At 32.7% G+C, this 23,774-nt stretch overlaps 1 protein-coding gene across 1 annotated transcript in view; it reads right to left on the reverse strand.

Moving 5' to 3' along the window:
* Positions 1 to 778: 778 nt before the first annotated feature.
* The window catches only part of LOC123322275, a 29,395-nt gene continuing 6,399 nt past the window's right edge, over positions 779 to 23,774 (reverse strand). Inside the window, exon 3 of the mRNA XM_044910218.1 lies at positions 779 to 836. Coding sequence (XP_044766153.1) covers positions 779 to 836 — 58 coding nt within the window. The remainder of the gene's footprint in view (positions 837 to 23,774) is intronic.

A 23,774-nucleotide genomic window follows, 5' to 3' on the forward strand; every position in this document is an offset into this window, starting at 1 on the left:
TATCACAAGGAAAAATTGGTAACGATAAGCCTGTCGCATATGCATCAAGAACTCTCAATGATAATGAGCAAAATTACAGTACAATTGAAAAGGAATTACTCTCTATCGTTTGGGCAACTAAATACTTTAGACCTTACATTTTTGGCAGAAAATTTAAAATCGTAACAGATCATAAACCATTACAATGGCTTATGTCACTTAAGGAGCCTAATAGTAAGCTTTTAAGATGGAGATTAAAACTCGAGGAATTTGATTTCGAAATTGTTTACAAAAAAGGTAGTTCTAACACAAATGCAGATGCTCTATCGAGAGTCGAGATTCACAACAAAGATTTTTTTGATTATATGGAGAAATTTAATAAAGAATTTTCCGAGAAAAATACGAATAACGATAACGAGTCGATGATTGTTAATTTGGAAGAAGCAGACGTTGAGGAGATATCATTCGAGAAATTTGAGAAGCTTTTTAATGCAAATGAAATATATTATTGTTCAACTGTGACCGAAAAAATTGGCAATTTATTTGATGCTCCGGAATCCGACTCCCTTGCTCATTGTGTATCTGAAGATTTTTATATGAATAAAGGTATTGCACTTGATTTCAAAGAAAAATTCGGTAAAGTTCAAGAACTCAAATCTCAGAATAAAAGAACTGGAGAAGTGGCTAAAATTTCGCACAACAAAAGAAAAATTTATTACTTAATAACTAAGGAATTTTATTACCATAAACCACGATATGAAGCAGTATTCGAATCACTTTCCAATCTCAAAGAATTGTGTCAAAAAGACAATGTTAAATCCTTAGCATTACCGCAAATTTCGTGTGGTTTGGATGGACTAGAATGGAGAAAAATATTCAGCATGATCAACTATATTTTTGCAAATTCCACCATAAATATTAACATTTATTACTTATCTCAAGACGAATTAATCAATCCCAAGAATATTGAAAATCAGTATGAATCGGATGATAATACTATACATTCCAATCACGAAAATCCAATTCAAGAAGTCCCCATTTCTGAGAAAATTTTAAATATTTTTGACAATCAAATAGTTTTTGAATTTGTTTTTCATTCCCCGGCGGAGGTTAGAATAAAAAAATGTTTTTCGAGCAAACAAAGAATTTTTGTCCAAATATCTACTAACGATTTGGAAAGGGAAATTATTGACTTTTTCAAAACATACTTAAGACCTAATATTCTTTACGCTTTGTATTTCAAAAAAGATAATTATTATAAAGAAATATGCGGAATTCTCAGAAAAACATTTAAACAATCCGCTTTCAAATTATTGAAGTGCAATGAAATCTTAGAAGACGTGGAAGAAAAAGACGAGCAGGTTAGAATTGTTAAAAATATGCATGAGGGAAAAACAAACCACAGAGGAATTTCTGAAACTGTTTCTAGAGTAAAGAGAACATATTATTGGCCTGGTATCCAAAATGATGTAACGGAATATATTAATAATTGCGAATTATGTCAAATAAATAAATATGATAGAGATCCTCCAAATCAAAAACTAATGCTTACACCCACGCCATGTAAACCTTTCGAAATTGTGCACATTGACACTTTTCAAGCACAAAACAAGAAATTTCTTACAATTGTCGATGCCTTTTCGAAATACGCCCAAGCATACCCATTAATTTCTCTTACAGCTATAGAAATAGTAAGATCTCTGGTAATTTTCATGACGCATCACGGTTCACCGTCAACAGTAGTGATGGATAATGGAACAGAGTTCAAAAATAGTATTGTATCTGAATTTCTTGAACTACACCAAATTTCTCCTCATTATATCACGGTAAATAATTCACAATCCAATGGTATCATCGAAAGATTTCATTCTACTATATTAGAACATTTGAGAATTTTAAAAAGTAAAAACAATGATACATCAAATATTGAAGACTTAATGCCCTACGCAATATTTGGATATAATAATTCTATTCATTCCTTGACGAAGCAGAAACCTATTGACATAATTAACGGCCATTTGAATAGTAAGGATCCCCTCAATATAGATGTAAACAAAGCCATTATTAATAACTATGTAGAAAACCATAAACAAAAAACTAGAGAAATTTACAAAAGACTGAATGAACTGATGGGGGAGAGGAAGCAGAACATCATAGAAAAGCAAAATCAAAATAGACATGATCCTTTAACGTATAAACCTGGTACTATCGCGTACAGAAAAATTAAATCCAACATGAGAAATAAGCTTTCTCCAAAGTTTTCGAAAGAGAAAGTACTACGTAATCAGAAAATTAAGATAGAAAGTGATAAGAAAATTTTGCATAAACAAAACCTCAAAAAACCTAAAACTGAATCTAAGAAACTTTTTCAGGCTAATCCTAATGATTCTGGTGACAGCACAGGACATTCAAATAATAAACCTGAAGGACAATCCGGGAGTCCTTCCAATTCTCCTAGGAAAAGCGAAAATTAGAAGCAAATTTCACAGTTTCATACATTACTATGACCTTCAACCCATCGCCACACAGTTAAGATATTTAGAATTCCATTATAAGACAGTATCTAGTACTATTTTAAATACTTCAAGCTCCGTGTTTCGTACAGAATTGGAAAATCATAAAAAGTTTTATGAATATCAATTAAGCTCAGCAAAACAAAAATTGAAAAGTTTGATACCAATGGGAAGATCAAAAAGAGGAATTATTGATGGATTGGGAACCATAATAAAAAGTATTACTGGTAATTTAGATGCAAATGACGCATTACATTATGAATCGGCATTAAAAGAACTTCAAAATAATCAGAAGGATATTATGTTCAATTTAAATGCAGGTATTTCATTAACCGGTGAAGTAATCGAAAATTTCAATAAAACTATTTCTGTCCTCAGAAATAATCAAAAAACAATTGCTTCCCAACTTGAAGGAATTTCAGGAAAATTTAATCAATTAAGTGATAACTTTTATATGTATATTCAGATTAAAAATCTCATGGACCAAATCGGAATATCTATCAATATTATTATAGAATTAAACGATGAAATTGAAAACGCCATTAGTTTTTCCAGACTCGGGATATTGCATCATAGCATTACTAAATTTTCCGAATTATATTCAATTATCAATAAAACAAAAAATTTATATGGCTCAAGTAATCTGATATTCGTCGACGAGAGAGAATATCACAGATTTTATGAATTGATAAAAGTAGATGCATATTTTGTTGAATTCAGAATTGTTTTCGTTCTTCATTTTCCTATTGTACACCCCGAATCTTTTTCTCATTACCATCTATTTTCAATCCCAACTATAAACAACACTATTATTATTCCCAAAAATACCTATCTGACAAGCAATGAAAAATGGTATCAATACGCCTCTTCGCCTTGTATTGATTTACACCCACTATATTACTGCGAAGACGACAAACTCAATAATGGGTCAGAAGTAGAAGATTGCCTGTTCCAGCTACTGCAACTCCAAAAATCCACTGGTTCCTGCCAAAATCACCCTGTGGAAACTAGCAAGAACGTTGTCCAGAAGATTGGTAATGGAAGATTCATCATGTTAGCTCCAACTGGGATGAAAATTCGCACAGTATGCAGAAGAACCGACGTCAGCACATTGAAGGGAAACTTCCTGCTAAATGTACCAAAAGGATGTCATTTCGAAAACTCTCAAGAAAAATTCTACAACGACAAAGAAATCTTGGAGGGAGAACCAATGTACCTTCCTCAAATTGCTGCCGAGTTGAATGCAACAACCCTAACTGCATTCAAAATAAAACTTGAAGATTTTTCATTGGACCAAATACACAAATTGAAGAAGAAACAAGAGGAAATTCAACCCTTAATGGAAAAGCAAAAAAGTACCAAATCATTGCATGAAGTCCTGATAATTATCATTTATTTGCTATTTTTCATAATTATCTCCTATTTTGGATCGAGGAAAATTAAGTTGTGGCTGAGATCCAGGGTTCCAAGAAATCAAACAGAAACAGAAGAATTCCAACCACGAGCAGTTCCACGAAATCAACCAGAGAGAGAAGAATCCCAAGCTAGAGCAGTTCCATTCTTCACTACGTAGGCACCTTTCTGAGGATGGAGGAGTTATATATCCGAGAACGATGAACTTCGTTGGAAGATCGCAGGAAGTGCAATCTCAGCATCGTCTCATTTTCCAAGAACTAAGAAAGTGTACCGAGGTTATAAATTATAATTTTATTATCATTGAATCAGTTCTGACATAACTTTCACTGTATAAACGTATTGTACGAAATATAGATTTTTAAAAAACGCTTTTTCTGCCTTAATAAATATAACTCGCTCCATTGTTCTCACCGATCAGACGCTTTTATATTCAGGGTAAGTTTTCGTGGAAAGTTTGGATTTTTGAATTTGAACACTCTGTAGAAAAATGTATTAGTTATCAATTTAAAAAAATTGTTCAACAATATCGTATTTTTTCTAGAATATAAAGAAATTTCCACAAATCATCCCTAGATACGTCATTCGTCGTTTCGTCATCTGATTATATAACGTATTAGTCATTCTATTGCGTGATTTTAGTTGCGGTCGATTGTTCGTACCGATCGGACGCTTTTATATTCGGGTTAAGATTTCGTTGAAATTTTGAATTTTTGAATTTGAACAATCTGTAGAAAATACTATTAGATATAAATTCAACAAAATTGTTCAACAATATCGTATTTTTTCTAGAATATAACGAAATTTCCACAAATCATCCCAAGATACGTCATTCGTCGTTTCGTCATCTGATTATACAACGTATTAGTCATTCTTTTGCGTGATTTTATAGTTGCGCTCCATTGTTCTCACCGATCAGACGCTTTTATATTCAGGGTAAGTTTTCGTGGAAAGTTTGGATTTTTGATTTTGAACACTCTGTAGAAAAATGTATTAGTTATCAATTTAAGAAAATTGTTCAACAATATCGTATTTTTTCTAGAATATAAAGAAATTTCCACAAATCATCCCTAGATACGTCATTCGTCGTTTCATCATCTGATTATATAACGTATTAGTCATTCTATTGCGTGATTTTAGTTGCGGTCGATTGTTCGTACCGGTCGGACGCTTTTATACTCGGGTTAAGATTTCGTTGAAATTTTGAATTTTTGAATTTGAACACTCTGTAGAAAATACTATTAGATATAAATTCAACAAAATTGTTCAACAATATCATATTTTTTCTAAAATATAACGAAATTTCGACAAATCATCCCGAGATACGTCATTCGTCGTTTCGTCATCTGATTATATAAGGTATTAGTCATTCTTTTGCGTGATTGTTCGTACCGATCGGACGCTTTTATATTCGGAGTAAGTTTTCGTGGAAAGTTTGGATTCTCGAATTTGAACACTCTGTAGAAAATAGTATTAGGTATCAATTAAAAAAAATTGTTCAACAATATCGTATTCTTTCTAGAATATACCGAAATTTCCACAAATCATCCCGATCGTACCGATCGGACGCTTTTATATTCGGGTTAAGATTTCGTTGAAATTTTGGATTTTTGAATTTGAACACTCTATAGAAAATAGTATTAGGTATCATGTCGAAAAAATTGTTCAACAATATCGTATTTTTTCTAGAATATAACGAAATTTCCACAAATCATCCCGAGATACGTCATTCGTCGTTTCGTCATCTGATTATATAACGTATTAGTCATTCTATCGCGTGATTTTATAGTTGCGCTCCATTGTTCTCACCGATCGGACGCTTTTATATTCAGGGTAAGTTTTCGTGGAAAGTTTGGATTCTTGAATTTGAACACTCTGTAGAAAATAGTATTAGGTATCAATTAAAAAAAATTGTTCAACAATATCGTATTCTTTCTAGAATATACCGAAATTTCCACAAATCATCCCGATCGTACCGATCGGACGCTTTTATATTCGGGTTAAGATTTCGTTGAAATTTTGAATTTTTGAATTTGAACACTCTGTAGAAAATACTATTAGATATAAATTCAACAAAATTGTTCAACAATATCGTATTTTTTCTAGAATATAACGAAATTTCCACAAATCATCCCAAGATACGTCATTCGTCGTTTCGTCATCTGATTATACAACGTATTAGTCATTCTTTTGCGTGATTTTAGTTGCGGTTCATTGTTCGTACCGATCGGACGCTTTTATATTCGGAGTAAGTTTTCGTGGAAAGTTTGTATTTTTGAATTTGAACAATCTGTAGAAAATAGTATTAGGTTTCAATTTAAAAAAATTGTTCAACAATATCATATTTTTTCTAAAATATAACGAAATTTCCACAAATCATCCCGAGATACGTCATTCGTTGTTTCGTCATCTGATTATATAAGGTATTAGTCATTCTATCGCGTGATTTTATAGTTGCGCTCCATTGTTCTCACCGATCAGACGCTTTTATATTCAGGGTAAGTTTTCGTGGAAAGTTTGGATTTTTGAATTTGAACACTCTGTAGAAAAATGTATTAGTTATCAATTTAAGAAAATTGTTCAACAATATCGTATTTTTTCTAGAATATAAAGAAATTTCCACAAATCATCCCTAGATACGTCATTCGTCGTTTCATCATCTGATTATATAACGTATTAGTCATTCTATTGCGTGATTTTAGTTGCGGTCGATTGTTCGTACCGGTCGGACGCTTTTATACTCGGGTTAAGATTTCGTTGAAATTTTGAATTTTTGAATTTGAACACTCTGTAGAAAATACTATTAGATATAAATTCAACAAAATTGTTCAACAATATCGTATTTTTTCTAGAATATAACGAAATTTCCACAAATCATCCCAAGATACGTCATTCGTCGTTTCGTCATCTGATTATACAACGTATTAGTCATTCTTTTGCGTGATTTTAGTTGCGGTTCATTGTTCGTACCGATCGGACGCTTTTATATTCGGAGTAAGTTTTCGGGGAAAGTTTGGATTTTTGAATTTGAACACTCTGTAGAAAATAGTATTAGGTATCAATTTGAAAAAATTGTTCAACAATATCGTATTCTTTCTAGAATATACCGAAATTTCCACAAATCATCCCGATCGTACCGATCTGACGCTTTTATATTCAGGGTAAGTTTTCGTGGAAAGTTTGGATTTTTGAATTTGAATACTCTGTAGAAAATAGTATAAGGTATCATGTCGAAAAAATTGTTCAACAATATCGTATTTTTTCTAGAATATAACGAAATTTCCAGAAATCATCCCGAGATACGTCATTCGTCGTTTCGTCATCTGATTATATAACGTATTAGTCATTCTATCGCGTGATTTTATAGTTGCGCTCCATTGTTCTCACCGATCAGACGCTTTTATATTCAGGGTAAGTTTTCGTGGAAAGTTTGGATTTTTGAATTTGAACACTCTGTAGAAAAATGTATTAGTTATCAATTTAAGAAAATTGTTCAACAATATCGTATATTTTCTAGAATATAAAGAAATTTCCACAAATCATCCCTAGATACGTCATTCGTCGTTTCATCATCTGATTATATAACGTATTAGTCATTCTATTGCGTGATTTTAGTTGCGGTCGATTGTTCGTACCGGTCGGACGCTTTTATACTCGGGTTAAGATTTCGTTGAAATTTTGAATTTTTGAATTTGAACACTCTGTAGAAAATACTATTAGATATAAATTCAACAAAATTAATCAACAATATCGTATTTTTTCTAGAATATAACGAAATTTCCACAAATCATCCCAAGATACGTCATTCGTCGTTTCGTCATCTGATTATACAACGTATTAGTCATTCTTTTGCGTGATTTTAGTTGCGGTTCATTGTTCGTACCGATCGGACGCTTTTATATTCGGAGTAAGTTTTCGGGGAAAGTTTGGATTTTTGAATTTGAACACTCTGTAGAAAATAGTATTAGGTATCAATTTGAAAAAATTGTTCAACAATATCGTATTTTTCGTAGAATATAACGAAATTTCCAGAGATCATCCCGAGATACGTCATTCGTCGTTTCGTCATCTGATTATACAACGTATTAGTCATTCTTTCGCGTGATTTTAGTTGCGCTCCATTTTTCGTACTGATCGGAAGCTTTTACATTCGGGTTAAGATTTCGTTAAAATTTTTGATTTTTGAATTTGAACACTCTGTAGGAAATAGTATTAGGTATCAATTAAAAAAAAATTGTTCAACAATATCGTATTCTTTCTAGAGTATACCGAAATTTCCACAAATCATCCCGAGATACGTCATTCGTCGTTTCGTCATCTTATTATACAACGTAATAGTCATTCTATTGCGTAATTTAAGTTGCGGTCCATTGTTCTAACCGATCGGACGCTTTTATATTCGGGTTGAGATTTCGTTGAAATTTTGGATTTTTGAATTTGAACACTCTGTAGAAAATAGTATTAGGTATCAATTCGAATAAATTGTTCAACAATATCGTATTTTTTCTAGAATATAACGAAATTTCCACAAATCATCCCGAGATACGTCATTCGTCGTTTCGTCATCTTATTATACAACGTAATAGCCATTCTATTGCGTGATTTAAGTTGCGGTCCATTGTTCGTACCGATCGGACGCTTTTATATTCGGGTTGAGATTTCGTTGAAATTTTGGATTTTTGAATTTGAACACTCTGTAGAAAATAGTTTAGGTATCAATTTAAAAAAATTGTTCAACAATATCGTATTTTTTCTAGAATATAACGAAATTTCCACAAATCATCTCGAGATACGTCATTCGTCGTTTCGTCATCTGATTATATAACGTATTAGTCATTCTATCGCGTGATTTTAGTTGCGCTCCATTGTTCTTACCGATCGGACGCTTTTATATTCAGGGTAAGTTTTCGTGGAAAGTTTGGATTTTTGAATTTGAACACTCTGTAGAAAAATGTATTAGTTATCAATTTAAAAAAATTGTTCAACAATATCGTATTTTTTCTAGAATATAAAGAAATTTCCACAAATCATCCCTAGATACGTCATTCGTCGTTTCGTCATCTGATTATATAACGTATTAGTCATTCTATCGCGTGATTTTAGTTGCGCTCCATTATTCGTACCTAGCGGACGCTTTTATGTTCAGGGTGAGTTTTCGTGGAAAGTTTGGATTTTTGAATTTGAACACTCTGTAAAAAATAGAATTAGTTATCAATTTAAAAAAATTGTTCAACAATATCGTATTTTTTCTTGAATATAAAGAAATTTCCACAAATCATCCCTAGATACGTCATTCGTCGTTTCGTCATCTGATTATATAACGTATTAGTCATTCTATCGCGTGATTTTAGTTGCGCTCCATTATTCGTACCTAGCGGACGCTTTTATGTTCAGGGTGAGTTTTCGTGGAAAGTTTGGATTTTTGAATTTGAACGCTCTGTAGAAAATAGTATTAGGTATCAATTTAAAAAAATTGTTCAACAATATAGTATTTTTTCTAAAATATACCGAAATTTCCACAAATCATCCCGAGATACGTCATTCGTCGTTTCGTCATCTGATTATACAACGTATTAGTCATTCTATTGCGTGATTTTAGTTGCGGTCGATTGTTCGTACCGATCGGACGCTTTTATATTCGGGTTAAGATTTCGTTGAAATTTTGAATTTTTGAATTTGAACACTCTGTAGAAAATACTATCAGATATAAATTCAACAAAATTATTCAACAATATCGTATTTTTTCGAGAATATAACGAAATTTCCACAAATCATCCCGAGATACGTCATTCGTCGTTTCGTCATCTGATTATATAACGTATTAGTCATTCTATCGCGTGATTTAATAGTTGCGCTCCATTGTTCTCACCGATCAGACGCTTTTATATTCAGGGTAAGTTTTCGTGGAAAGTTTGGATTTTTGAAATTGAACACTCTGTAGAAAAATGTATTAGTTATCAATTTGAAAAAATTGTTCAACAATATCGTATTTTTTCTAGAATATAAAGAAATTTCCACAAATCATCCCTAGATACGTCATTCGTCGTTTCGTCATCTGATTATATAACGTATTAGTCATTCTATTGCGTGATTTTAGTTGCGGTCGATTGTTCGTACCGATCGGACGCTTTTATATTCGGGTTAAGATTTCGTTGAAATTTTGAATTTTTGAATTTGAACACTCTGTAGAAAATACTATTAGATATAAATTCAACAAAATTGTTCAACAATATCGTATTTTTTCTAGAATATAACGAAATTTCCACAAATCATCCCAAGATACGTCATTCGTCGTTTCGTCATCTGATTATACAACGTATTAGTCATTCTTTTGCGTGATTTTAGTTGCGGTTCATTGTTCGTACCGATCGGACGCTTTTATATTCGGAGTAAGTTTTCGGGGAAAGTTTGGATTTTTGAATTTGAACACTCTGTAGAAAATAGTATTAGGTATCAATTAAAAAAAATTGTTCAACAATATCGTATTTTTTCTAGAATATAACGAAATTTCCACAAATCATCCCGAGATACGTCATTCGTCGTTTCGTCATCTGATAATATAAGGTATTAGTCATTCTAACGCGTGATTTTAGTTGCACTCCATTGTTCGTACCGATCGGAAGCTTTTATATTCAGGAAAAGTTTTCGTGGAAAGTTTGGATTTTTGAATTTGAACACTCTGTAGAAAATAGTATTAGGTATCAATTTAAAAAAATTATTCAACAATATCGTATTTTTTTTAGAATATAACGAAATTTCCACAAATCAACCCGAGATACGTCATCCGTCGTTTCGTCATCTGATTATATAACGTATTAGTCATTCTATCGCGTGATTTTAGTTGCGCTCCATTGTTCGTACCGATCAGACGCTTTTATATTCAGGGTAAGTTTTCGTGGAAAGTTTGGATTTTTGAATTTGAACACTCTGTAGAAAAGAGTATTAGGTATCAATTTAAACAAATTATTCAACAATATCGTATTTTTTCTAGAATATAACGAAATTTCCACAAATCAACCCGAGATACGTCATTCGTCGTTTCGTCATCTGATTATATAACGTATTAGTCATTCTATCGCGTGATTTTAGTTGCGCTCCATTGTTCGTACCGACCAGACGCTTTTATATTCAGGGTAAGTTTTCGTGGAAAGTTTGGATTCTTGAATTTGAACACTCTGTAGAAAATAGTATTAGGTATCAATTTAAAAAAATTGTTCGACAATATCGTATTTTTTCTAGAATATAACGAAATTTCCACAAATCATCCCGAGATACGTCATTCGTCGTTTCGTCATCTGATTATATAACGTATAAGTCATTCTATCGCGTGATTTTAGTTGCTCTCCATCGTTCGTTCCGATCAGACGCTTTTATATTCAGGGTAAATTTTCGTGGAAAGTTTTGATTTTTGAATTTGATCACTGTGTAGAAAATAGTATTAGGTATCAATTTGAAAAAATTGTTCAACAATATCGTATTTTTTCTAGAATATAACGAAATTTCCACTAATCATCCCGAGATACGTCATTCGTCGTTTCGTCATATGATTATACAACGAATTAGTCATTCTTTTGCGTGATTTTAGTTGCGGTTCATTGTTCGTATCGATCGGACGCTTTCATATTCGGAGTAAATTTTCGTGGAAAGTTGGGATTTTTGAATTTAAACACTCTGTAGAAAATAGTATTAGGTATCAATTTGAAAAAATTGTTCAACAATATCGTATTTTTTCTAGAATACACCGAAATTTCCACAAATCATCCCGAGATACGTCATTCGTCGTTTCGTCATCTGATTATACAACGTATTAGTCATTCTATTGCGTGATTTTAGTTGCGGTCGATTGTTCGTACCGATCGGACGCTTTTATATTCGGGTTAAGATTTCGTTGAAATTTTGAATTTTTGAATTTGAACACTCTGTAGAAAATACTATTAGATATAAATTCAACAAAATTGTTCAACAATATCGTATTTTTTCTAGAATATAACGAAATTTCCACAAATCATCCCAAGATACGTCATTCGTCGTTTCGTCATCTGATTATACAACGTATTAGTCATTCTTTTGCGTGATTTCAGTTGCGGTTCATTGTTCGTACCGATCGGACGCTTTTATATTCGGAGTAAGTTTTCGGGGAAAGTTTGGATTTTTGAATTTGAACACTCTGTAGAAAATAGTATTAGGTATCAATTTAAAAAAATTGTTCAACGATATCATATTTTTTCTAGAATATAACGAAATTTCCACAAATCATCCCGAGATACGTCATTCGTCGTTTCGTCATCTGATAATATAAGGTATTAGTCATTCTAACGCGTGATTTTAGTTGCACTCCATTGTTCGTACCGATCGGACGCTTTTATATTCAGGAAAAGTTTTCGTGGAAAGTTTGGATTTTTGAATTTGAACACTCTGTAGAAAATAGTATTAGGTATCAATTTAAAAAAATTATTCAACAATATCGTATTTTTTCTAGAATATAACGAAATTTCCACAAATCAACCCGAGATACGTCATCCGTCGTCTCGTCATCTGATTATATAACGTATTAGTCATTCTATCGCGTGGTTTTAGTTGCGCTCCATTGTTCGTACCGATCAGACGCTTTTATATTCAGGGTAAGTTTTCGTGGAAAGTTTGGATTCTTGAATTTGAACACTCTGTAGAAAATAGTATAAGGTATCAATTTAAAAAAATTCGTCGTTTCGTCATCTTATTATACAACGTAATAGTCATTCTATTGCTTGATTTAAGTTGCGGTCCATTGTTCGTACCGATCGGACGCTTTTATATTCGGGTTGAGATTTCGTTGAAATTTTGGATTTTTGAATTTGAACACTCTGTAGACGAATTTAAAAAAATTTTTCAACAATATCGTATTTTTTCTAGAATATACCGAAATTTCCACAAATCATCCCGATCGTACCGATCGGACGCTTTTATATTCGGGTTAAGATTTCGTTGAAATTTTGGATTTTTGAATTTTAACACTCTGTAGAAAATAGTATTAGGTATCAATTCGAAAAAATTGTTCAACAATATCGTATTTTTTCTAGAATATAACGAAATTTCCACAAATCATCCCGAGATACGTCATTCGTCGTTTCGTCATCTGATTATATAACATATTAGTCATTCTATCGCTTGATTTTATAGTTGCGCTCCATTGTTCTCACCGATCGGACGCTTTTATATTCAGGGTAAGTTTTCGTGGAAAGTTTGGATTTTTGAATTTGAACACTCTGTAGAAAAATGTATTAGTTATCAATAAAAAAAAATTGTTCAACAATATCGTATTTTTTCTAGAATATAGAGAAATTTCCACAAATCATCCCGAGATACGTCATTAGTCGTTTCGTCATCTGATTATACAACGTAATAGTCATTCTATTGCGTGATTTAAGTTGCGCTCCATTGTTCGTACCGATCGGACGCTTTTATATTCAGGGTAAGTTTTCGTGAAAAGTTTGGATTTTTGAATTTGAACACTCTGAAGAAAATAGTCTTAGGTATCAATTTAAAAAAATTGTTCAACAATATCGTATTTTTTCTAGAATATACCAAAATTTCCACAAATCAACCCGAGATACGTCATTCGTCGTTTCGTCATCTGATTATATAACGTATTAGTCATTCTATCGCGTGATTTCATTTGCGTTTCATTGTTCGTACCGATCGGACGATTTTATATTCAGGGTGAGTTTTCGTGGAATGTTTGGATTTTTGAACTTGAACACTCTGTAGAAAATAGTATTAGGTATCAATTCGAACAAATTTTTCAACAATATTGTATTTTTTTTAGATTATAACGAAATTTACGGAATTTCCACAGATCATCCCGAGATACGTCATTCGTCGTTTCGTCATCTGATTATACAACGTATTAGTCATTCTTTCGCGTGATTTCAGTTGCGCTCCATTTTTCGTACTGATCGGACGCATTTATATTCGGGTTAAGATTTCGTTGAAATTTTGGATTTTTGAATTTGAACACTCTGTAGAAAATAGTATTAGGTATCAATTAAAAAAAATTGTTCAACAATATCGCATTCTTTCTAGAATATACCGAAATTTCCACAAATCATCCCGAGATACGTCATTCGTCGTTTCGTCATCTTATTATACAACGTAATAGTCATTCTATTGCGTGATTTGAGTTGCGGTCCATTGTTCGTTCCGATCGGACGCTTTTATATTCGGGTTAAGATTTCGTTGAAATTTTGAATTTTTGAATTTGAACACTCTGTAGAAAATACTATTAGATATAAATTCAACAAAATTGTTCAACAATATCGTATTTTTTCTAGAATATACCGAAATTTCCACAAATCATCCCGATCATACCGATCGGACGCTTTTATATTCGGGTTAAGATTTCGTTGAAATTTTGGATTTTTGAATTTGAACACTCTGTAGAAAATAGTATTAGGTATCATGTCGAAAAAATTGTTCATCAATATCGTATTTTTTCTAAAATATAACGAAATTTCCACAAATCATCCCGAGATACGTCATTCGTCGTTTCGTCATCTGATTATATAACGTATTAGTCATTCTATCGCGTGATTTTATAGTTGCGCTCCATTGTTCTCAACGATCAGACGCTTTTATATTCAGGGTAAGTTTTCGTGGAAAGTTTTCTCTGAAGAAAATAGAAAAGAAAATAGTCTTAGGTATCAATTTAAAAAAATTGTTCAACAATATCGTATTTTTTCTAGAATATACCAAAATTTCCACAAATCAACCCGAGATACGTCATTCGTCGTTTCGTCATCTGATTATATAACGTATTAGTCATTCTATCGCGTGATTTCATTTGCGTTTCATTGTTCGTACCGATCGGACGATTTTATATTCAGGGTGAGTTTTCGTGGAAAGTTTGGATTTTTGAACTTGAACACTCTGTAGAAAATAGTATTAGGTATCAATTTGAAAAAATTTTTCAACAATATCGTATTTTTCCTAGAATATAACGAAATTTCCACAAATCATCCCGAGATACGTCATTCGTCGTTTCGTCATCTAATTATACAACGTATTAGTCATTCTTTCGCGTGATTTCAGTTGCGCTCCATTTTTCGTACTGATCGGACGCTTTTATATTCGGGTTAAGATTTCGTTGAAATTTTGGATTTTTCAATTTGAACACTCTGTAGAAAATAGTATTAGGTATCAATTAAAAAAAATTGTTCAACAATATCGTATTCTTTCTAGAATATACCGAAATTTCCACAAATCATCCCGAGATACGTCATTCGTCTTTTCGTCATCTTATTATACAACGTAATAGTCATTCTATTGCGTGATTTAAGTTGCGGTCCATTGTTCGTACCGATTGGACGCTTTTATATTCGGGTTGAGATTTCGTTGAAATTTTGGATTTTTGAATTTGAACACTCTGTAGACGAATTTAAAAAAATTGTTTAACAATATCGTATATTTCTAGAATATACCGAAATTTCCACAAATCATCCCGAGATACGTCATTCGTCTTTTCGTCATCTTATTATACAACGTAATAGTCATTCTATTGCGTGATTTAAGTTGCGGTCCATTGTTCGTACCGATCGGACGCTTTTATATTCGGGTTAAGATTTCGTTGAAATTTTGGATTTTCGAATTTGAACACTCTGTAGAAAATAGTATTAGGTATCAATTCGAAAAAATTGTTCAACAATATCGTATTTTTTCTAGAATATAACGAAATTTCCACAAATCATCCCGAGATACGTCATTCGTCGTTTCGTCATCTGATTATATAACATATTAGTCATTCTATCGCGTGATTTTATAGTTGCGCTCCATTGTTCTCACCGATCGGACGCTTTTATATTCAGGGTAAGTTTTCGTGGAAAGTTTGGATTTTTGAATTTGAACACTCTGTAGAAAAATGTATTAGTTATCAATTTGAAAAAATTGTTCAACAATATCGTATTTTTTCTAGAATATAAAGAAATTTCCACAAATCATCCCGAGATACGTCATTAGTCGTTTCGTCATCTGATTATATAACGTATTAGTCATTCTATCGCATGATTTTAGTTGCGCTCCATTGTTCGTACCGATCGTACGCTTTTATATTCAGGGTAAAGTTTCGTGGAAAGTTTGGTTTGTTGAATTTGAGCACTCTGTAGAAAATAGTATCAGGTGTCAATTCAAAAAAATTGTTCAAGAATATCGTATTTTTTCTAGAATATATCGAAATTTCTACAAATCATCCCGAGATACGTCAGTCGTCGTTTCGTCATCTGATTTCATAACGTATTAGTCATTCCATTGCGTGATTTTAGTTGCGCTTCATTGTTCGTACCGATCGGACGCTTTTATATTCAGGGTAAGTTTTCGTGGAATGTGTGGATTTTTGAATTTGAACACTCTGAAGAAAATAGTATCAGGTATCAATTAAAAAAAATTTTTCAACTATATCGTATTTTTTCTAGAATATACCGAAATTTCCACAAATCAACCCGAAATACGTCATTCGTCGTTTCGTCATCTGATTATATAACGTATTAGTCATTCTATCGCGTGATTTCATTTGCGTTTCATTGTTCGTACCGATCGGACGATTTTATATTCAGGGTGAGTTTTCGTGGAAAGTTTGGATTTTTGAACTTGAACACTCTGTAGAAAATAGTATTAGGTATCAATTTGAAAAAATTTTTCAACAATATCGTATTTTTCCTAGAATATAACGAAATTTCCACAAATCATCCCGAGATACGTCATTCGTCGTTTCGTCATCTAATTATACAACGTATTAGTCATTCTTTCGCGTGATTTCAGTTGCGCTCCATTTTTCGTACTGATCGGACGCTTTTATATTCGGGTTAAGATTTCGTTGAAATTTTGGATTTTTCAATTTGAACACTCTGTAGAAAATAGTATTAGGTATCAATTCAAAAAAATTTTTCAACAATATTGTATTTTTTTTAGATTATAACGAAATTTACGGAATTTCCACAGATCATCCCGAGATACGTCATTCGTCGTTTCGTCATCTGATTATATAACGTATTAGTCATTCTTTCGCGTGATTTCAGTTGCGCTCCATTTTTCGTACTGATCGGACGCTTTTATATTCGGGTTAAGATTTCGTTGAAATTTTGGATTTTTGAATTTGAACACTCTGTAGAAAATAGTATTAGGTATCAATTAAAAAAAATTGTTCCACAATATCGTATTCTTTCTAGAATATACCGAAATTTCCACAAATCATCCCGAGATACGTCATTCGTCTTTTCGTCATCTTATTATACAACGTAATAGTCATTCTATTGCGTGATTTAAGTTGCGGTCCATTGTTCGTACCGATTGGACGCTTTTATATTCGGGTTGAGATTTCGTTGAAATTTTGGATTTTTGAATTTGAACACTCTGTAGACGAATTTAAAAAAATTGTTTAACAATATCGTATTTTTTCTAGAATATACCGAAATTTTCACAAATCATCCCGATCGTACCGATCGGACGCTTTTATATTCGGGTTAAGATTTCGTTGAAATTTTGGATTTTCGAATTTGAACACTCTGTAGAAAATAGTATTAGGTATCAATTCGAAAAAATTGTTCAACAATATCGTATTTTTTCTAGAATATAACGAAATTTCCACAAATCATCCCGAGATACGTCATTAGTCGTTTCGTCATCTGATTATATAACGTATTAGTCATTTTATCGCATGATTTTAGTTGCGCTCCATTGTTCGTACCGATCGTACGCTTTTATATTCAGGGTAAAGTTTCGTGGAAAGTTTGGTTTGTTGAATTTGAGCACTCTGTAGAAAATAGTATCAGGTGTCAATTCAAAAAAATTGTTCAAGAATATCGTATTTTTTCTAGAATATATCGAAATTTCTACAAATCATCCCGAGATACGTCAGTCGTCGTTTCGTCATCTGATTTCATAACGTATTAGTCATTCCATTGCGTGATTTTAGTTGCGCTTCATTGTTCGTACCGATCGGACGCTTTTATATTCAGGGTAAGTTTTCGTGGAAAGTGTGGATTTTTGAATTTGAACACTCTGAAGAAAATAGTATCAGGTATCAATTAAAAAAAATTTTTCAACTATATCGTATTTTTTCTAGAATATACCGAAATTTCCACAAATCAACCCGAAATACGTCATTCGTCGTTTCGTCATCTGATTATACAACGTATAAGTCATTCTATTGCGTGATTTAAGTTGCGCTCCATTGTTCGTACCGATCGGACGCTTTTATATTCAGGGTAAGTTTTCGTGAAAAGTTTGGATTTTTGAATTTGAACACTCTGAAGAGAATAGTCTTAGGTATCAATTTAAAAAAATTGTTCAACAATATCTTTTTTTTTCTAGAATATAACGAAATTTCCACAAATCATCCCGAGATACGTCATTCGTCGTTTCGTCTTCTGATTATATAACGTATTAGTCATTTTATCGCGTGATTTCATTTGCGTTTCATTGTTCGTAATGATCGGACGATTTTATATTCAGGGTGAGTTTTCGTGGAAAGTTTGGATTTTTGAACTTGAACACTCTGTAGAAAATAGTATTAGGTATCAATTCAAAAAAATTTTTCAACAATATTGTATTTTTTTTAGATTATAACGAAATTTACGGAATTTCCACAGATCATCCCGAGATACGTCATTCGTCGTTTCGTCATCTGATTATATAACGTATTAGTCATTCTTTCGCGTGATTTCAGTTGCGCTCCATTTTTCGTACTTATCGGACGCTTTTATATTCGGGTTAAGATTTCGTTGAAATTTTGGATTTTTGAATTTGAACACTCTGTAGAAAATAGTATTAGGTATCAATTAAAAAAAATTGTTCAACAATATCGTATTCTTTCTAGAATATACCGAAATTTCCACAAATCATCCCGAGATACGTCATTCGTCGTTTCGTCATCTTATTATACAACTTAATAGTCATTCTATTGCGTGATTTAAGTTGCGGTCCATTTTTCGTACCGATCGGACGCTTTTATATTCGGGTTGAGATTTCGTTGAAATTTTGGATTTTTGGATATGAACACTCTGTAGAAGAATTTAAAAAAATTGTTCAACAATATCGTATTTTTTCTAGAATATACCGAAATTTCCACAAATCATCCCGATCGTACCGATCTGACGCTTGTATATTCAGGGTAAGTTTTCGTGGAAAGTTTGGATTTGTGAATTTGAATACTCTGTAGAAAATAGTATTAGGTATCATGTCGAAAAAATTGTTCAACAATATCGTATTTCCTCTAGAATTTAACGAAATTTCCACAAATCATCCCGAGATACGTCATTCGTCGTTTCGTCATCTGATTACATAACGTATTCGTCATTCTATCACGTGATCTTAGTTGCGCTCCATTGTTCGTACCGATCGGACGCAAGTATATTCGGAGTAAGTTTTCGTGGAAAGTTTGGATTTTTGAATTTGAACACTCTGTAAAAAATAGTATTAGGTATCAATTTGAAAAAATTGTTCAACAATATCGTATTTTTTCTAGAATATAACGAAATTTTCACAAATCATCCCGAGATACGTCATTCGTCGTTTCGTCATCTGATTATATAACGTACTAGCTGGCCCGGCGAACTTTGTTTCGCCTCAGAGATACATAAAGTTGTATCAACTAACCATTGGTATTTTTTCAAGTAGGAGATATATTAGGCGAAATTAAAGTAGATACAAAATATACAAATAATTTAATTACATTGAAAAAGGTATGTACATTTTTATTCACATGAAAAGACTCAACTTTATTGAAGCGTAACATTATTGTTGTGCATATTTAATTTAACTTTTTGTTTTCAATGTTTCAAAAATTCTCTCATTGTAGTACCTTATGATGAACCACATTTTTAGTTTTCTCCGAGGTGCGAGAATAAATAGAGCAGAAGGTGAAGACGCAACATACAACTGGCCATGAAAAAAACCACACACACTCAAGGGCTGGTCTTGTGATTTGTTAATTATCATGGCAACGACATACGTTGTTTTGTACTAACCTACACAAGTCCTACTTTTTTTATATACTCAGTGAATAAGCTGTAATGCTTATTGATGAAAATTTTCATTGAAAAGTACAAATTACATATATAAGATGCACAGCCAAATGTATAACAGCAGGATCCCTTTCATGTATTGGGAAATTAAAAATACGCCAAATAGCTTCGTCACTACTTATGTATCGGCCCATTTGATAACGTGTTATTTCGTCATTGTCGTTTACATTTTGAACACCAAATATAGCTTTATCGCTGCCCTTATGAACGTATTTACAAATGTACTTGATGGACTTGACAGAACTGCATAACTCGACGTTTATATGTGCTTTGAAGGTTTTGCACAGCAACGGTGAATATGGAACCACCCAGCGATTATCAATGTCTACTCTTGAACCGTTTGATAGTCGTAATTCATATGATTGGCCACCATTGTCTATGTCTCTACGACGGTAAGATGGATAGCCATCGATATTGGTGATTGTATCAGGTAGACATGGTTTTGGGAAAAGTTTCGTACATTTTCCATTGTCCATACATGGTGACGTCATGTTTAAAGTACCACATGGACCGTGGATCATGTTAGTGGTAACAATGTCAAACAATTCTTGATCGATATTCTTATCCGGAATTTCCGCAGAAATAATTTGGTCAATTTCTTCTGGGCGTACTCTATCTACCAACCAAATCAAAATATGCGCATGTGGCAAACCTCGTTTCTGCCATTCCACAGAGTAAAGCCAGCAACGTGTTTTGCCAAATACCGAGTGATGTGTGATCAAATTTATCAAAGATTTCAGTTTCTGTTTGAACACACGCGCGGTGATGTCATGGCGATGCATTGAGGATTGACCTGACAACAGCAAATTTTTAATTTCATTCCAGTTGGGATTACACGTAAAAGTGATGAATAGATCAGGCCGGCCGTATGCACGTACATAAGTCATGGCGTCTTGAATATATTCTTGCATATGTCGTGGGCTGCCAGTATATGATGATGGAAGAATATATGCGGTACCGATGTTGTTGATGTCATTTGTTGCATCTACGTTACCTATTATGGCGTCACGTAAATGAATATATATATATATATATATATATATATATATATATATATATATATATATATATATATATATATATATATATATATATATATATATATATATATATGTACGCCGATGCGTGCATAGCTGGACCGTCGTTTCCATATGTATATCCGTGCATGGCTGGACGCCATATTTTTATGCCTTAGCGGGAATAGCTGGACCACATCGATGCAACGTTGCCAGATTCAACCCGTAATCTTGGATATGAGGAAAATGTTTGAATAATCCATAGGTTTGTTCGTAGTGTGGTTCACAACGGTTGTGAACTGTACAGAGCAAGCGCAATTCCATTTTAGGGTAGCGAAAATCCATTTGCGCTTGCTCTATATAGTTCACAACCGTTGTGAACCACACTACGAACAGGGCTTATATATTACACTATGGTATGGTAGATAATGATAAGTTGAAGGAGATCTCATTATTGTTTCTTTAAATGCTCAGGAATACCGACTGCTATAAGTGGATAAAACCTAGAGAAAATAAAAGTAGTGAAGTCAGGATTGTGTTTTCATCATTATCAAAAAAAGATTTACTCAACGATCAGATTCGCCTCAATGACTCCCTATTACTGAATGTATTTTGAAAATTTGTGTCCAACTAGTAGTATTTTCGTCACTTTAATCGCGGAAATAAAATAAACAAAAAAACAAAAAAATTCGAAAAATTCAATGTTGAAATTGAAAAAAAAAATTAAAAAACCTCGTTGAAATCTAAGGGTAGATAATATTTTTCGATAACATCGAGGAATCAAGATTTTATTATAAATTAATCGAAAGTCAATAGAGAGTTTCATTGTCTATACGATCGATCCTCCGATTGTTACCTACCTGTAAATTGCTCTGAAGTTCCCGGTGATTAGTATAATATTATGAGCTCTAGTCTTATCTGTTTCTGTCCCGAATTTTTTCGAATGTTCCGGAAACTATCATTACCTCCTCCCAATTCTTAGCAATAGAGTCTGATTGCTTGTTTATATATTTTTGTTTCGGTACCAAATATTTTAGTTTACACTTCTGAAGATGCTATTGTGATAGCGAAACAAGTGTCATGGTTTAAAGTTTCAAAAACTCATTTTGTCAAAAACGTATAATCAGTTTCAAGTTCAATTATGGATTTTCATCAAGTATAGGCCACATCAATTCAATATAAAAAGATAATCTTTCAATCAACAAGAAATAAAATAGTCTGTTTGTTATTATTCGAACTCTAATTATATGAGACATGTTGAGCCTAACCTACATAGGTACCACTCATTATTTCACGTGAAACTATCCCTTATACATCAGTCTGCTTTACATTAGATAATTTTTAGCCATTTGAAGCGATTAAATAAATCTTTTATTTCATAAAGCTTGGATGTTGGGATTAAGGAAATTATTTGCATATTGATTTCATATAGGATACTTTTATAATATAGTTTCAATTTCAGTATTGGCGAATTAGGGAGATGATCTAGGCCAACAAAAGGTTGGTTAGGTTAGGTTAGGTTATGTTTGGGTTAGGTTGTGCTACCCTATATGATCATCTTATAGTAATTAGATGGTTAAAACACTGGGAATTCCGAAAATATAATTGAGGATGAACACTCCCAAAGCAGTGGCAATAGGAGTGGTCTATAAAAAGGAGGTTAGGTTTTGATTGGGTTAGGTTGTGTTAGACTAAATGATCATCCTATGGTGATTAGATGTTAAAAACATTGATAAAAAGATGGTGATTGGATGGTAAAGACACTGAGAATTCCAAATTAAAGAAAAAAATTGAAGGAAGAACTACATCAATAATGAGGTTGATTTATGGTTGGGTTAGGTTGTGTTACCCCCAATTACTGATATTTAATTTAACCATATTATACAACATTTATCATCATGTTTGGGAACCATTAGTCGAATCGGCAGTCACATAGAGATCCAACGAAAACGATCCACAATCCACGACTTATCGTTGCTGCTTTTCTATATTTTTCATTTTACTATTCAGATATTTCGGAACAAAGAAATTCATATATGCGTCAATCGCTGGACCGATGTTGTTGTTGAAGGTCTTCCTGTAATTCAATTTTTAACATATACAGGCGTGTTTAGCTGGACGTTAGTTTTCTCCCCACCAAAATCTTGAAATTTACATTGAGGAAACAAGATTTATTATGTGAAACCATTGAGTTGTATACTCAAAAGTAAGACTAAGAGAAACATACTTTCAATACTTTATGGTTTCCGTTGTCAGGCGGGACAATATACAGGGTGTTTCACGAGTAAACGGACAAATGAGAACCGTGAATAGAGAGCATTGAGCTGCGTTTAAAAACACCTCATATGTGTGTACTCTGTTTCCGATATACAGAGGGTTTTCTGATATTTCTCAAATTTTCGTTTCGCTTTAACTTCTGAAATACTCGATCTATTCGACTGAAAATTTATATTTGAGCTAAAGTTTTCAGTTTCAATGAAACAGAACATCAAAATCCGACAAAAACCAGTACCGGATATGTCCATTAAGTTTCGAGAAAAATTATGAAATAGGTAAATTTTAATCTCCCAACTTGCCAACATTCGATGGAAATTCTAAAGTTATAACGCCATCGGTGCTAGGAGTGGTGACGTCATCGATGATTTCTGAATACCAAAATGTCATATGTAATACCAAAGAGACAGTTCCTCAACCCCCTAATGCTCTTTCTGTTCTCTATTCATCATATAAACATTAGGAAATTTTTCTATACAGTCCTATGTATATACAGGAATGTACAATTATAGATCATTCTCGTTGAT

The sequence above is a fragment of the Coccinella septempunctata genome, chromosome X (assembly GCF_907165205.1).
Source record: "Coccinella septempunctata chromosome X, icCocSept1.1, whole genome shotgun sequence".
NCBI lineage: Eukaryota > Metazoa > Arthropoda > Insecta > Coleoptera > Coccinellidae > Coccinella > Coccinella septempunctata.